At 37.1% G+C, this 15,952-nt stretch overlaps 1 protein-coding gene across 1 annotated transcript in view; it reads right to left on the minus strand.

Moving 5' to 3' along the window:
• The window catches only part of FARSB (phenylalanyl-tRNA synthetase subunit beta), a 35,981-nt gene that overhangs the window by 10,585 nt on the left and 9,444 nt on the right, over positions 1 to 15,952 (minus strand). Inside the window, exons 11-16 of the mRNA XM_021553629.2 lie at positions 15,532 to 15,593; positions 14,909 to 15,116; positions 14,405 to 14,485; positions 11,343 to 11,435; positions 9,649 to 9,766; positions 4,252 to 4,404 (exon numbers count right to left, since the gene is read on the minus strand). Coding sequence (XP_021409304.1) covers positions 4,252 to 4,404; positions 9,649 to 9,766; positions 11,343 to 11,435; positions 14,405 to 14,485; positions 14,909 to 15,116; positions 15,532 to 15,593 — 715 coding nt within the window. The remainder of the gene's footprint in view (positions 1 to 4,251; positions 4,405 to 9,648; positions 9,767 to 11,342; positions 11,436 to 14,404; positions 14,486 to 14,908; positions 15,117 to 15,531; positions 15,594 to 15,952) is intronic.

Below are 15,952 nucleotides of genomic sequence, written 5' to 3' on the forward strand. Positions count from 1 at the left end.
CTATTACACCTCTAATTTCACAGCTGAACCTTACTAAATGGGAAGCTATTACTATGATTTACTGTGGAATTAAAATTTTCTACACTTCACCACACCTTTCATTTAATTAAATAAGGGCAGTAAAAAGAAGGGAGTACAACTTCTGTTTTGTTGTTTTGTTTTTTTTTTTAAGACAACTGTCAGTTAGTGAATGAAGCAGGAGTTAGTATGCATTTATTGTGCACACATTTCACACTGAACACAAACAGGCTGACCTGCCAGCTTTGCTAAGTTGATCATTACCTTAAAAGAATGAATGGCATGAACATTTAGTAAAAAAAACAAAACATTAATAAATTCAAGTGGTAGCTGAAATCCCTGAGAATCAATACTGTAGAGAAAGGAAGCTCCTATCACAAGCTGATTGTCTTTAGCAGTTGCTTGTTTTTATGAGATTGCTATTTCAACTTTGTCATGGAGGACACTGGGGCAGACAGGGGAGCAGCAGCCATGCACAAATTATCTGTAACATTTTCTGTAAACCTGTCAAGTTGTTTCATTTTGATAAAACAGGGATATTACCTTCCCTTTTCAAACAGTTTGTGCTTACTTAAATTCCATGTGCAAAGTATTGAGACTCCTGTAAGGTACTGCTAAACCAGGGGTTTCTTCCTTAAATAGGGACTCTTAATTGTTACATTAGGAGTGAAGATAATTACACCTTCCACTTCACACCACTCCTTTGAAGGCTGTGATACATAATCCACTGTCAGGATTTCCTAAGCCCTTCTTTATTCTTTTCAGCCTAAGTAAGGCTTTACCATGGACCCAAACCCCATGATTAACATCACCTCCTGTGATTGTTGTCCTGATCTCTGGAAGAAAACTGTCACCTCAGATGGTCTTGCAAAAGCACAAGATCACTAAAATATTGCAGAAAACACATCCATTCCTGAATAAAACTTGAAATGAAGAATATCTTCCAATATAATAATGCCTCTAGTTTTCAGTTCAAGGGAATTTAAACTAATAAAAGTTAACTAAAAATTAAATATTTTTATGAAATTAGCTGAAAACATATAAATAAATTTGTCTCTTTCTACCTGTTATGTTTTAAAAATTGTTTACCTTCTAATCATACACATCCACACTGATATTTTATTAATGGTGTGGAATGGTTAAATCTCAAAAATTTAATATTTTTTTTATTATGGAGAACATACAAGTTTGAGGATTGTTCATATTTTTCCTATCTATATTTGATTATGGATGCCTATGCCGTAAAAGAAAGAGAAAATCCAGAATGCTTTTCTAGGCCAGCAGGATTCACTGTCTAAAAGTTAATTTTGTGCATTTTAAAGCAATGGGGAACATTTCAGACTTCTGCCCTTAGAACTTTAATTTTGTTTAGTGGCAATAAGAAGGTTCCATTAGTAACTTTCTTAAAAGTAGAAGGCATTGAGTATCAAATGTATGTTGAAATCCTCAAATTCAGTCGGTCAAAAGCCTCTCTTCCTTAAGGCTGCTCTAAGCAGCTCTTCTCCATTTATTAACTAGCTCAGATTACACCAAAGCACAGTGCAAAGGCCAGGGGAACATCACAATTTCACCCATATTTTCTAGCATCTGTACTTTTTTTCCCAGGTGTTGCTAGAGAGGCAAAACCACTCTGACCTTAAGGTCAAATCACAGGGCACTGAGGTGTTGGCAGAACAGAAGGAGCTCAAATATCCATCACTGCACATATGGACCAAGCAGGACTGGAGCACAGGCATTTCATTTTCCAGAGGGAACTTGGAAAAGTGTCAAATATGTGCCCAACGCATCTCTATCTGTTCTCTACTGCTCACTTAAAGCTAGATTTTATTCCCTGTATTGTTTTTCAGTAATCAGTGGAACTATCTTAATCTATCTACTATTTAAAAAGTTACACAAGGAGTAAAAACAACTGGTCTAAACCCTACCTTTACACTGTGTTGCTTACTGGTCTCAAGCTTTGTTTAAGATTATGGACAGAGACAATACCTCTAAATCTCTCTAAACCAGAGCCCTAGGATAAATCTATTTCTCACTGTACAAATTTGTAATTTGGCACAGGCAATAAAACAGCTTCGTGCAGATGCCTCTAAAAATCTGTGCCATGTGTAATGTCCTGATTTCAAACCTCTGAAGTAACTGGCACTGCTCTTATGAATTATTTCAGCATCCTGAGGTCTCTTTAACATGTTAGGGGGTATGTTTCTTTCTCTGAGCAGTTACCTTACTTCATCATCTGCTGGCATCTCTCTCACACATGCCTAATTGACAAATTGTGAAGGATCTTTTAAGAAACCAAAAATTAACAAACAAATAAGCAAACCAGCCACTAAAAAACCTAAACAAAATTCTCCAAATTACTCTGACTTCCAACCATCTCTGCAGTGAAGGTCTCAAGCTAAGCTGGTGCAGTGACACTGCATTTGCTATGGCACCAGAGTATCAGCCATCTGCATTGATAGCAAGGTTAAATTCCAATGTCAAGACAATTGCAAGGAATCCATGTGCCATCCCAGGGAGTTTCTGAATCACTGCTAAAACAGAAAGTAGTAGATTTTTTTTTTTAAACCAAAAGCTACAAACTGCTTGTAATATATTGCACATGACAAAGCATAATCCACCCTCTGCACTAAATGTGTCGTGGAGTAATGTCATGGGAATGCAGGATTTTGAGTGAGCACTGTAAATCTCACAGCATCAGGCATACTCAGCAGCACTAATATCTAGAAATAACTTCTTCCCTATGTTAGGATTATTTGTGAGGCCCTTTTCCAGTTTCTTGAAACTGGCTGTCATGTTACAACACAATATAAAACACTTGCCAATATTTTTCAGTACTAAAGTAAACTCTTAACAGGTCTATTCAAAAACCAGCTACAGAAGAATTTGGAATAGGAATAGAACATTTCAGTTTGACTTCAATGGCAGCTGAGTACCCAACTCCTAGGGGCTCTTCCTAACTCCCCACTACCACACCCCCCTTTGCTATGACATGTTCTGTGCTTGATAGAATTAGAACCAGAAGTATAATTGTATTAAACATTCTTCTGATCAACCTGGGCATCCTATTAACAATATTCTAACAAACCCATTGAGAGTCTGCCCAAATAATACTGAGCAAAACAGTACTTTTTCAAAAAAAGCATCAATATGTCTGACACAAGTGTGCACTGAAGTGCCAGAAGAACACTTAGCTCAAGTGTTCTGTCTGGCATCCTGGCAGCACACTGCAGAACAGGGAGACACCCAACTTACTTTCATTACAGTTCTAGGAACAGCAGAGTTAGGTCAGGCTGCCAGGGACCCTGTGTCAGTGCCACTGTTCCAGGAAGTGCAGAATGGAGGCACTTCTTCAAGCTGAGTCAGTTTGAATCAGTGTCTCATATCTCTGAACACCACTGCATGACATGTAAGGAGAATCACAGCTGCCATCCCTGTGGCCGTGCTTTTCTGTTCTGTATTTTCTACACTGTTATTTTAGGTAGCAGAATGGATGAGTTGCTGCTGCTCTCTTCCAACAACCTGTATTCTGGCATTGAAGGAATCAGGTCAGCCTGCTTGCTTTCTCTCTTACATGCACATACACAGAGGAGATTCTACATTTAAGAATGTTATTTTTAATTCATGTGCAGCTCACCCTGTATGGAGAAGAGGGATGTTATACAACTATCTAAGCAGCAGGGTCAGTCTCAAAGACAGCAGCTCTTTGAATCAAAGATATATATAAGGCATATATCTTCACATGAATGTATAAATAAAAGATACCTATTAAAAAAAAAAAACCCGAAACAAAACTATAGATAAAGCTAGAAACCAAAAGTTAAAGTGTAAGAAGTTGCCTTTTCCAGCTCTGTTAGCCAAGGAGAATACAGTGGGTGTCTGGCATACTCATCAGTTCAGTGAATTCCTGTGCACCCTATTGCCATCAGCAGATTAAATCATATTAAACAGCTCATGGCATATGCTGTATTATAAGTTCCCTTAAAAAGCTGTAAACTCACAGAGTACATTAAGATACTCAGGGCAGCTCACAGAAAGATAACAACCCCATTTTACAATCAGTGAATGGAAACAATGCCTTTTCACTATCATCATGCTGCAATATGACAGCACGCATAATGATATTAACCCTTAGTGTGTACTGCTGAGAACAACCAAAAATTCTCCTCAGATTGTAGGGGAACATTTAAGTTCCACAACCACCTCTGCTGTAGAATGTAGTTCTTTCTTTCTTACCTTCAGCTGCCTTGATGGTGTAGCCATTCTCTTCATTTGGTGGTACTTCCAGGACCTGCATGACTCTGTCCAGTAAACCATGGATGATCTCAAAGCCTGGGCTTTTGTTGTAATAAATAGCACATAAATGTCTGTAGTTTCTTGCCCCTACATCTGCAGAAGAAGGAAGCAATTATGTTACCTGGGAAACTTCATCACACTTCTAACTAACCTTGCCTTTTGTATCACTTTTCTTCTGCTGTCCTGTGAGGTACTTGTGGCTGGAAGGAGAAATAAGCATGTAAAATGGCTTCTCTGACAGACTGTCATGTAGCTGAGGAAATAATGGAATTTCTTTAACCCACTGGACTCTCAGAGTCAGAAATGTAAAGAAAGATTTAAAGTATCTTATGCCTTGAGCAGGAAAAAGGGTTGCTACATTGCATTCAAGGATCTTGTATGCAATGACAGGTACCAAGCGTAAAGCTAAGTGCTAAAGAAATGTAAAACAGACAAGCCAAAATGCAAATACCTAGTAGGCATGGAGAAGCTTATGATGCTGGTGGGAAAGCTAAATATTTATAGAACTCAGCTGTAGAACAACTGCCAGCACAAAACAATCAGCCCACAACCTGAAATTAGTTGTAATAATGTTAACATGGTGATCTGTGAGAAGATCTCTGTGAAAATTCACAGAGGTTCCCAAATCACAACTGATGCTTCTGGGATCATCTCAGACATCCCTTCAACCAAGTGATTATGAAAAATGTGCTACACTGCACAAACCCAAGACAGTGACATACATATCTCCCACTATGGACAATTCCTTAAGTCAAACCCCTACCTTACACTTTCTGACATTACTTATTTCAGCAAAATGTGTTTCCCTTTTTATTGAATTTTCAGAATGAGTATGTAGTAGCATGTTGTTACACTTGTTCCTTGAGGCTACCCCACTGCAATGCACACTGTCTAGGATTAGTGGGACTTGTGAGGCTTTACTAATCATGGGTTTCAGCACTTTGATCAAGTCAACAGGAAGCAAGCTCAAAAAAACAAGAAAAAAGGAAAGGATTTTTCAGGTAGCATAGAATTAAGCAATGAAACTTGTTCACCACAGGAGTTTGTGGATGCCAGGAGTTTGCACAGCTCTGAGGAGGCAGATGGAGTCCATAGCTGATAAATCCATTGCTTGTAACTACAAAGAACCACATTTATGCTGGGAAATCCCTGAGCTGCTCCTGGCCATAGAGCAGGGGAGCCCTCTGGCAGCATTACCCACTTCTACCTCAGAAGCTCTCCTGCTTTTGCTCTGGCAAGCACTTCTAGCAGGAGTTACAGCCAGGGCATTAACCTACCACATGAGAAATTAGAGATTGAATGAAATTTACATCTTGTTTATTTGCTCCAGCTAAACATTTAGTGACAAAAAAATCTGTCAGGAACTAAACAGGAAAACATTTGAGTGACCAGAAATATACAGGTTAAACCAGACAGTAAAACACAGGAGCAGAGCCTAGACACAAGATAAAAGCTCAGCCTTTTAGAGACAGAAGTAATTCAAAATTTCTAGGATAGCTACTCAGTACCACAGCTGCAAGTTCTCTCATCAGTCACTGAAAGCTGAACTTACTGTGGCAGTAAGTCTGTAATTTGTCACTCAATGTTTTTTTTTCCTGTCATTATAATAATGTGCAGTGTTAAATGATGCTGAAGAGTCTAATCCTGAAGTTAAAAAGGCAGCACAGGAAACTACAGGAGAAAAATATCAATAAATGCAGTGTCTGGTTTTGGGTCTTTTGAGCACTCTGGTTGCTCTGTGTGGGTGTCACATGTGTCTCTGTTTCCCAGCTCTACTAAGATACCAACAAGTAATGCAGTCATAGATGGTCAATAATTTATTTTCATGTTATATTGAGCAACAGAATAGAAAAAAAATATTTTTCCTTCCCTAAGACAGCATGTTCTTTGGACTAGAGCTTCAGTAGAATGGTTTATTTTATTTTTTTTAATGAGTAATTATGGTAGCACATTTTGTGACAACTCTCTGAATTTTAATTTCATTATTATTAAGATAGTCAGTGGTGCCTTCAAAGCAGAGTTCTTAACTAAAGCATCAGAAACAAAGATACACAACATTTTTTATACTTCATGTTTTAAATTTTAGGAGTCTTTGGTAAAGGAAAGGTTGTTTTTTTCAAGTGTTATAAAACTTACTCCTTTACAGAGTTCTATCACAACAGAGGAAGTTCATTCACCACAAGTGATAGGAAGGAAAAAAAAGATATTGGGAATTGTAGGCAAAAGCTGGCAGATGTTAGAAGGGCTTCAGTTCTTTATAAGTCACTTAATAGCTCCCATGTCATGCCATGAAACATTTCTATTTTTCAAGTGAGCTTGCCAAGTATGTCAACCCAAATTATACATAAATATATATATGTGTGTATATATTGCTGAAACTTCAAAGCACTTCCTGGGGATGCTGCTGAAAAATAATCCAAAGGATGGGCAGCTGCTTAGGAATATGTGAGCCAAAAGAGTGCAGAGGAACATAAAGCAACGTTGTACGCTGTTCCCTTGCAAATTAGAACTGCTTCAGAAAAATGACCTGGTGATCTGAAAAGGGACACCTGCTCGTGCAAAGTTGTCTTTTAGCCTCCCAAACTATTTTCTGCAGATAACCAACACTTCCAGACAGTCAGAAATATGCTTCAAAAGGTGGCAGCAGCTGTATTCACAGATGATGTAAATTGCGCTAAATGTGTGCAACCATAAGCTTGCCAAATTCTCCAAGATCACTGGTCAGAGGTGATTTTCTAATGGATTAATTTATTTTGTTGTGGTGAGAAAAAGGGCATTCTCTCTTAGGCCTGGTGGTGAAGGTGTTGATTTGCACCCTAAACTAGTGTAACCATCCTACAGAAGTGATTACAGAGTGCTACAAATTACTCACACAAATGCTATAAAACATATTCAAAATCAGCACGTTTCCTTCTGCCCTGAAAAAACCATTTTTGCTCAGATTTGGTTCCATTTAGTTATATTAAATCTGTCACACATTTTGCTAATTTAATACAACAAAACTTTCTGTCAGGTAAGTCTGAAGAGAAATATATTCAGTTCACCTTGGTAAACACAAGTTCTGTGCACTTTATTAGAACCCAGCATGTTTAAAAGAGCTAGGTTCATTTGCACATGGATGACTGCAAGATGCCATTTCAAACACAGTTAATGTCAGTACTCTTTTGACCCATACTTTTGAAATTATTAATTGGGAATTCTGCATGCCAAAATCCTGAAATAATAAAATTAAATTAAGTCAGTCTGATGACATAAGCCTTGTGCAAGAAATCTCATTCCATATGTGAGAGGATAGCCCTACATTTTTTAATATTTGCCTTTCTCCACCACCTCCCCTCTCCAAACTTTTTATTAAGCAAGTTTAATTTTGGAAGTCAGTTTGGGAAAGGCAGTAGCGATTCTAAACACAAGATTAAAACCCATTTCAGATACTGTTCACAGTCTGTAAGGGCTCAGTCCATGAGAGAGCTGCCCAAGAGCAGACTGCACAAAGCTGCTGCCTCAGATGTCTTTGTCTGTTGCAATGATTCTCATCAAGTACACCACAAAATCATTCTTTATAAAACTGTTAAGCAGCCATCCACATAAATGAAAGCTTTCAAAAGCTGCACTTGACAAACCTGAAATAAAAGTAACAATTTAACTCATAAACTTTATAATGCCAGAGTAAATGTGCTCCTTAATCCAAGATACAGTCCAACTCTTGGTTCTAAAGAATGCTGATGCTATTCTGCCATCTGTCCCATGGTTTTTGCATTCTAGCTAACTGCATGCCCAACAAGGAATGAGCTGCACCACCAAACTGTCTGTATTTAATAAAAAAGAGCCTACATGGTTTGCTAAAACTGCTTGTTTTGCTTGGCAAGGCTCTTTTTTCCTTCAAAAAGGAAAAAAGGTAATCTACCAATTAAATTCATCACCAAAGCAATTTACTTGCCATTTTGTTTAGGCCTTATATAAAACTTTGGTTTGCAGATTCAAGATACTTTAAACACCACCACTAAAATCTGAAACCAGATAATGAAGCAACAGAACCATTGCTACCACTGAACTTAATGTCAGCCTTTTTACTGAGGCAAAACTCCATTCAACTCCTCTCATAAGTTGTAGCTTGGGCATTCCTCTCTCAATATACCATAGATAAAGACTTGAATCAGTAAAATTTAAGCAAATTTTTAACATATAAAAAATCTGTTCTTACAGTTCATTATATTGTGATATATTTTTCCAGATAAAGGTAATTTAACATTTTGATTATATACAGGGAAATCAGTGGAAAGAGGCCCCAAAACACAGGAAGGATTTCACTGAAGCTTTTGGAAAGTGAAGAGAGCTGCTTTGCCTGTTTCACCTACAACAATTAAGATTACATGGCCAAGGCAGTCATGCTTTCTTAGCATAGTTGGATGACGTGGAAAGATAAGGACAATATTTTTCTTAATGAGAGAGCAAATTTTATACTGTAGAGCTTTTTATTTATGGATACAGTTTTTTACACAGAATTTTCCATTCTCTACCCTGTATCTCTGCTACCAATCCCATTCTTCATATTAGTTATCAGCTTCTCAGAAAATAATTTGAGAGAACAAATACAAGCAAACCTGTTTAAAGGTGATGGAAAAGGAATTCATGTTGAGACACACTGACACCAAAATCTTCCTCTGAGTAACTGCTCTCTGGGTTAGAATCTGCCTATAAATCAAACCTGCTCTTCCCAGGCTCGAGACATTCTGCTTTCCAGCTGATACAGCCCTGCACATCACTGGAACTGCAGTGGCCTAAACAGGCTCTAGAACTGTAACATGCCTTTGCTATTTCTGCTTTCCAGGGTTTGTGCCACTTGCAAACACTCCCAGCAGGTTGTTTCTCTCATGAGATACATTCCTGATAAGAATATCAATTACATTTCCTGATAAGAATACAAAGGAACACAAGATTAAGAGAAAGAAAAATAGGCACATCAACACAAGCAATTTAGAGCAGATTACTTTTTGCTGCAAAATTGTCTTGTGTTTGTGTTTGCAGTTTTTCAGTATCTGTGACAGATTTTAAGGAATATTTAGATGCCTAAAAATAGTTGCAGTGTATCTCCCTGCACTTTTGAGAGAGCAACTAAGATGAACAATGTTTCCTGCCACTCTAAAATCCAGCCTGTAAACCAAGCTCTTAAATCTTGTGCTGTGCACATTAATACAAAACCCCACTGTAGTATAGAATGATTATTATTATGGAAATGCCTAAAATAGGCAAAAGGGAATACAGATTTACTTACTATTACTATTTGGTATGTAAATGTGTTTCCATTATCAAAGATTCTGAGGAACCTTCTCTTCTTACCTGTATTAGGATCTTTTACTACAACATCAGAAATCTCAAAGAGTTTGAGAGGCAAGGGCATCTTTCTGTTGGCAGCAATAGTTTTCAGCAGCCCAGGAAGGAGGGTTGTACGTGCCACCTGCAGGACAAACGGAGATGCTGCAAGTCAAATACCTTCCAGAATATCTCGTTTACTTCATTTTTTTTTGTTTTGTCCATTCATTAGAAGAATTTAAAAGTAGTCAACTGCAAATACTGCACTTATCTCTTATATTTAAGCAACTTTGATTTAGAATTTTTTAACCTGGAAATGTATATTCTCTCCGTATTCTATATGCTGCATTTTCTCAAAGAGTTTATAAGTGAGCTTAAGTACTGGTACCATTTTACAGGTGGCTGAGTTGCAGTGCAACATAGAAAAAAAAATACAGAAATTGAAAAAAGTTCCCATAAATTTACTCTCACTTATAATAAAGGCAAATTCTAAGTGCAGTTTTGGAAATATCAAGTGTTATTTAAAATGTTGTCTTTATACTATAGGAAAATGCTATGTAACCCTGCTTAGCAGCACTGCTACTGCAAAGGCCTGCAGTCTTGCAAGAACAGGAGTCTGAAATTGTATCTGGCTAGAGGGGCTGCCGTATTTTCTCTTTTTATTCACACTTTATTCTTTGTTGGGGGTACATTCTATATTTCTCACTGTAATCACCATGCTAAATGATAGAAATGAACAGGTGGTAATGGTCTGAACAAGTTCCAACAGTGTCTTGCATGACTGCTGGTTTGTGGTACTAAGTAGAAGGTGTGCAAAACTTCTGTTCTTGAATCTCAGAGCAGCAGAAGACTGTCATCAATATTAGAGATAATATCTAGGAAGGTATTTCAGAAACTCGGAGAAATCAGATGTACTGAAGGTCTTAAGGGAAAAAAACCACAAATCACAAAATACTCATACCTTACAGACTCCTGAAACTTTTCAAAACCTTTCTAAAGTGAGTTTATCTTTGTATTTCCTAGGCTAGAAAGAAAAAAAAAAGGGGGGGGGCCTCTAAATTTATGTCCTGGTAAGCTAAAGAAAGCATCTTAAAAAAACCAACAACATTCTTGAAAAGAAATATAAAACCTATGGGAACACTCTTTGGTATTTTCAGAATTGTTAAGAATACCATAATTGAGCTCTCACTTTCTGCTCTAGCTAAGATCAAATTATCTAGAAAGAAATATTAAAATACTTCAAGAACATCACAGAATTAAAAAAAAATCAAAACAAAAACAAGAGTAATAATGATCAGTATTTAAAAAAAAACAACCCAAATGTTTCCTACCCAAAGCTCAGGATGTTTAGAGATTGGCAAGTCTAATAGTTCCTTCTATGCTGAATAGATTTTCTAGATAAGGGAGCTGATTAACCATCTGGGATTTTCTAAAATAAGGCTGTTCAGTTTTGCCATATTCTGACACACAGAGCATGGTACTTTGCTTTCTTGAAAAGCTGATAGTATTTCACAGCAGAAGAGAGATTTCTCAGTGGAGTAACAGAAGATGACACGTTCAGAACATAAATATACAAAACTTTTTAATGCAGGAATTTATAGTTTATAAATTTTATTTCCTTAGTTTATAGTTTATGAATTTCATTTCCTGTAGGTCCCTTTCTTTCCTCTTTAAATACAGAATCCAGGGGAATATTGCTTTCAAAATGTAAATGGCCTCACCTGAAATTCTGCTGTCTTGGGGTTTGCTATGCGCACGGCCTTTGTTGCAGAGATGTCCGTGCGAAGTTTATCTGCAATATCTTCTTGAGAACACTGAAAATGAGACAAAAACCTGTCAAGGTCAAGTGGTTAAAACAGACAGTAAGCCAGTGATGAAATCTGATATCAACAATGAACAATGGAATTGTAGCACTGCTCCATAATATAGCCTCTCACACGTAACACTCATAATACAAATTAAGCCCTAGTCTTAAGACTAAGTAGGCAAACTGGTTTATTTGCAAATGTTAATTACTAAATAAAATAAAGCTGGGTTAAGAAAAAATAAGCAAGTGCTTGTTTAGGCTTCTGTCATGGATTGTTGCCATTTATTTTAAAAACAGGCTCAGATTCTGCAGCCTGACTTGCAGTGGGTGAAGTATTTTATTCTGAAAATAGCTCTTGTAGAGTGACTGGTATTTGTTCTTTCACAAAAAGTAAAACAATCCCTTGATGAACACTTATATACAGTACAGTACTGTCTATGAAAAACAGCTCATATGGCCCAGCTTCAACTTTCAGAGCTGCATAAGATTCTTGTAGTTTGCTCAGTTTTTGGGATTGAAGTGTTTTTAAACCCTGTATTCTAAAGGTGTATTCTTAAGCTAGTTGGTAGAACAATACGCATTCACTTTACCAGGCTCAGCCAATGTCTGTGCACGTACTGCAATAAATGCTACTTCTAAGATCCACACTTCAGATTTCCAGAATTTATAGCTTTATTAGAGTAATAAGGAAACCATAAGCAGATTAGGCATGTAATTGAGGATTTGCCTGTGTACTGCAGTCCCCCAGAAGTGTTCCCTTTGCACTGGCAGCACTCACAAAGTGTGTTGATAGACCAACTGTGAGAAAAATGAGATGATGCCATCTGAAAAGGTGGATTATTGAATAATCATGAAAAAAAAATCCCAAATAACACAAGGAATGCTGAACTTAGGAGAGAACTGTGTTAAACAGTTTTCAGATGTCTAAATAAAGCATATTACTGTGATTTAACTACATAGATTCTGGCTAAACTGGAGCTCCTCACAGAAGACAATGTTATTGTGTACAAGTGTAATTTGGAACTCTACCCAAGAAACAGATTGAGTGCACAAATACACAAGCAGTGTTTGTCATGTAACACTGGGGTACAGAATGTTGTAGCATAAATTATATCAAAGTCATAAGCCTCACTTAATAAAGTGCTGGGGACACAGCAGAATGTGAGTTTCATCCTGCCACAGCAGAAATACAAATATGAAATGTGATACCATGACACAATGCATGACCTTCAAAAATTCTGCTGTTGCAGTTCATAAAGGTTCTCAGTTGTAGCAATGCAAGAGATTAAATATTCCAGACATACTACCTATTTGGTGCTGAAAAAATGAACTATGTGTTCAAAGAATCAAGCAGGAGTGCAGCACTCAAAAATTAATAATGAGTTAGGAAATATTAATTTTGGATAATAATATTATTGAATAAAGAAAAAATTTAAAAGCTTGACTATATGTACTGTTTCCTCAACATGTTAGTAACCACAGGCCTGAATGAATACCTCTGTCAGATATTAGCACTGCAGCATAATACTACTTATTGTCCTGGTTACTTGAGTTAATAACCAAATATTAAAACTGGAATATATTTTTTAGAATGAGACCAAATTTTGCTTTTGAAGTTCTGTGAAACCTGAAGGTGTTAAAATTTTATTCAGTCCATTCAAATTACCAAATCTGGTTGCAATAACTGAACTTTTCAACTATCAGAAGTGTTTTAGGAGCCTGAAATGCTGCATCTTGAAATATTTGAGTAAATTAGTAAAAAACAATCTGTGAACAGATCGCTCTCATCTTAAGGGGTTGTGTATTTTCATGGATTTCTACCTCTGGCCATCTAGTAAGTTTTAGGTTCAAGAAGCAGTTGACAAGTTCCACAGAGACTTTAACAGAACATGTGATCATAGCCCCCCATATGCTAAAATGTGCACAAACTGGACATTCAGGCAAAGGCTCTGAGCAGATCTTGCAACAGAAAGGAATTTTTAAATGTACAGTATATTTTCAATAGGTGCCTATGCCAGTCTCCATATATGGACAGTTCCATATGGACAGTTGGAGGGCATAGGAGCATATTTAACTTCTTTGTTTTTAGTAGCAGATCAGGTTCTCTGATCCAGTTCAAAGCTAAGGGGTATGGGCAAGTGGCCGTGACAGAGATGTTGTTTCCTACTGTACATTCTATTTTAGCATAACAATCCTGCTGTATAATTTCTATAGTACAAATTATGGCATCAGTTAGTACCACAGTGGTACTTGCTGCTTCACAGTCCTAATTCTCAGTCAAAGACTACTGGCATGGCTGTAACAAATAATACCTAAACCCAGTGATCACAATGCTATATTTTTTATCTATATTTGTTATCTATATACTATATATCTATTTGTTATCTATATTCAAAATCCTACCTGTAGTGAAATTTACAAAGGCTGCCCCTTTAGTGTCTGTGTGTTGTAACTTCTTTATAGCTATTCTTAAAATAAGCTCTTTGCAGACTGAAATTATCTAATGCAAGGAATCATGGGCAAGTGACAATACTAAAGAAAAATATAGGAACAGGTAAATCTCAATACACTGTAGGAATATCCATCACAAAGTACTACATTGTCATGTTGTTTTTCCAGATTATTGAATTACAATGAATTTCACATCTGGTGACCAGAGTCTTGAGAGAGATTTGCTGTCTTACAATTTCATCCTATCAAGTTAAACTAAAACCAGTCCTTCAGCAGCTATTTCCCTCTCTATACTTAGAACTGCATACCACATTAACAGTGACTCATTTAATTTCTCTGACCTACAAACTCACCAAATATTATACTGTGATTCCAAAGCCCTAGTAAACAATTAGCTGCCAAAACAGTACTGAATGATGCTGGTACATTTATACAATAACATATCCTCAGACCACCCTCTGCAGTTTTGATTGCATCACTGTTCAAACGTGCAATTAAGAAAAATATGAAATCAATGTAATATACCAGGGCAAAAGTGAGTGCTTCAGTGAATCCAGCAGCTGCCAAGTCCACTCTCAGAAGTTCTGTGAACTTATTGAGCGGGAGCTAAAATGAAACAAAACAGTTTTCAGCTTCCATCTAAAAGCATTTTGCTATTCTTTCCCGAGGTGATTCTGCCTGTTACACGATGGTGAATTCACTAGGGAGGGACTATGTTTGTGTGCTTAAAATTTTTGAAAGCATTAGCCAGCTGCCTTTAGGCTTGCCTGAGGAAATGAATCTCCCAATTAGAGATTTAATACGGGCTCCCTACTTAAACCCTGTCTTTTTTCAAGTACCAGCAACCACTGGTCTTAGACTTATTCAAATCAGTGGGGCATCTGTTTTGTATCCCATCCATGGTAAATACTTCTCAAGGCAAAGCATGTCAAAATATTTAATTCCTAGGTTCTGTTTTCCCCAAAGCCCTTCTGGCATGCAGCAGTCATTTACTGACAACAGAGCATTCATTTGAAGGGGCAATCTTACTTGATTAGCTATGGTGTACGTTTTCGGAATCACCATCTGAATGTTGTTATAACCATAAGCTATTGCTGCATCTTCTACGATATCACAGGCATGGATAATGTCTGCTCTGGTAGGAGGGATTTCAATCTCTATATGGTTCCCATTCCCTGTGACGTGTGACTTCAAACACATCCTAGTCAGCAGCTTTGCCAGGCTTGATGGAGTTTCACTGAAACAAAACAAGAGAGTGGTCATTTATGGATTAGGCACTGTATTGACTGCCTTTGTAAAGCAATCAATGTTTTTTTTCTGCATTGCCTCATATCCTGAGCAATCTGCAAGTGCTTTGTGCACTATACACAGACCTAGCATTCAAACAGAACTAGCTCAGAATCTCACTCATGAGATGGTCATTTTCCATTACTTCATAACAGTTGTGTGAAGCCATAAATAGTCATTCATTTTCTCTGAAGCAGGGGACTCTGTTAGAGTCAATCTAATTACCCAAGATAACCCCTGAATTTTTGATAAATTAAAAAAAAAAAATCACAAAGTCTAAACATTTTTAAAACAATGTAATAATCAATGTCTTCTAGTACCTTTGTCATGGTTAATAAAAACTGTTCTCTTTTGCAGTAACCCACCTGATTCCTACTTTCTTGTTAATGTATTCAGGTTTCACCTTCTCTGTTCGATAGGCCAGCTCCTAAACAGAAAGACCAAGATTTTAAGCACATACAGTGCCTGCCATTTCTACCTAAGAAGATTCAATCTCAGTAATCCAGCTTCTAATTGCCATACTAAAATGACACCCACAGAAGACAAATGTGGAATATTAGGCTATATTTAGCATTCTAAAGTTAACAGGAGTTTTGAAAATATACTCTAGTATGAGATGCAAAAGCTGTTCTTGGTTAAGCTGGAAGGGTGAATGCAGCATGAAATCCCTGTTATTGAAACTTCCGATAATTTCTGATATGTGCAAGTAACAGAGTCCCTGAAAGTTTCTGGTGAGTTCATCCTAAGTCAAAGCCCTAAAGCACAGAATGCTCATGCATGAGATCT

This window comes from Lonchura striata, chromosome 9 (assembly GCF_050655825.1).
Source record: "Lonchura striata isolate lonStrDom1 chromosome 9, ASM5065582v1, whole genome shotgun sequence".
Classification (NCBI taxonomy): Eukaryota; Metazoa; Chordata; class Aves; order Passeriformes; family Estrildidae; genus Lonchura; species Lonchura striata.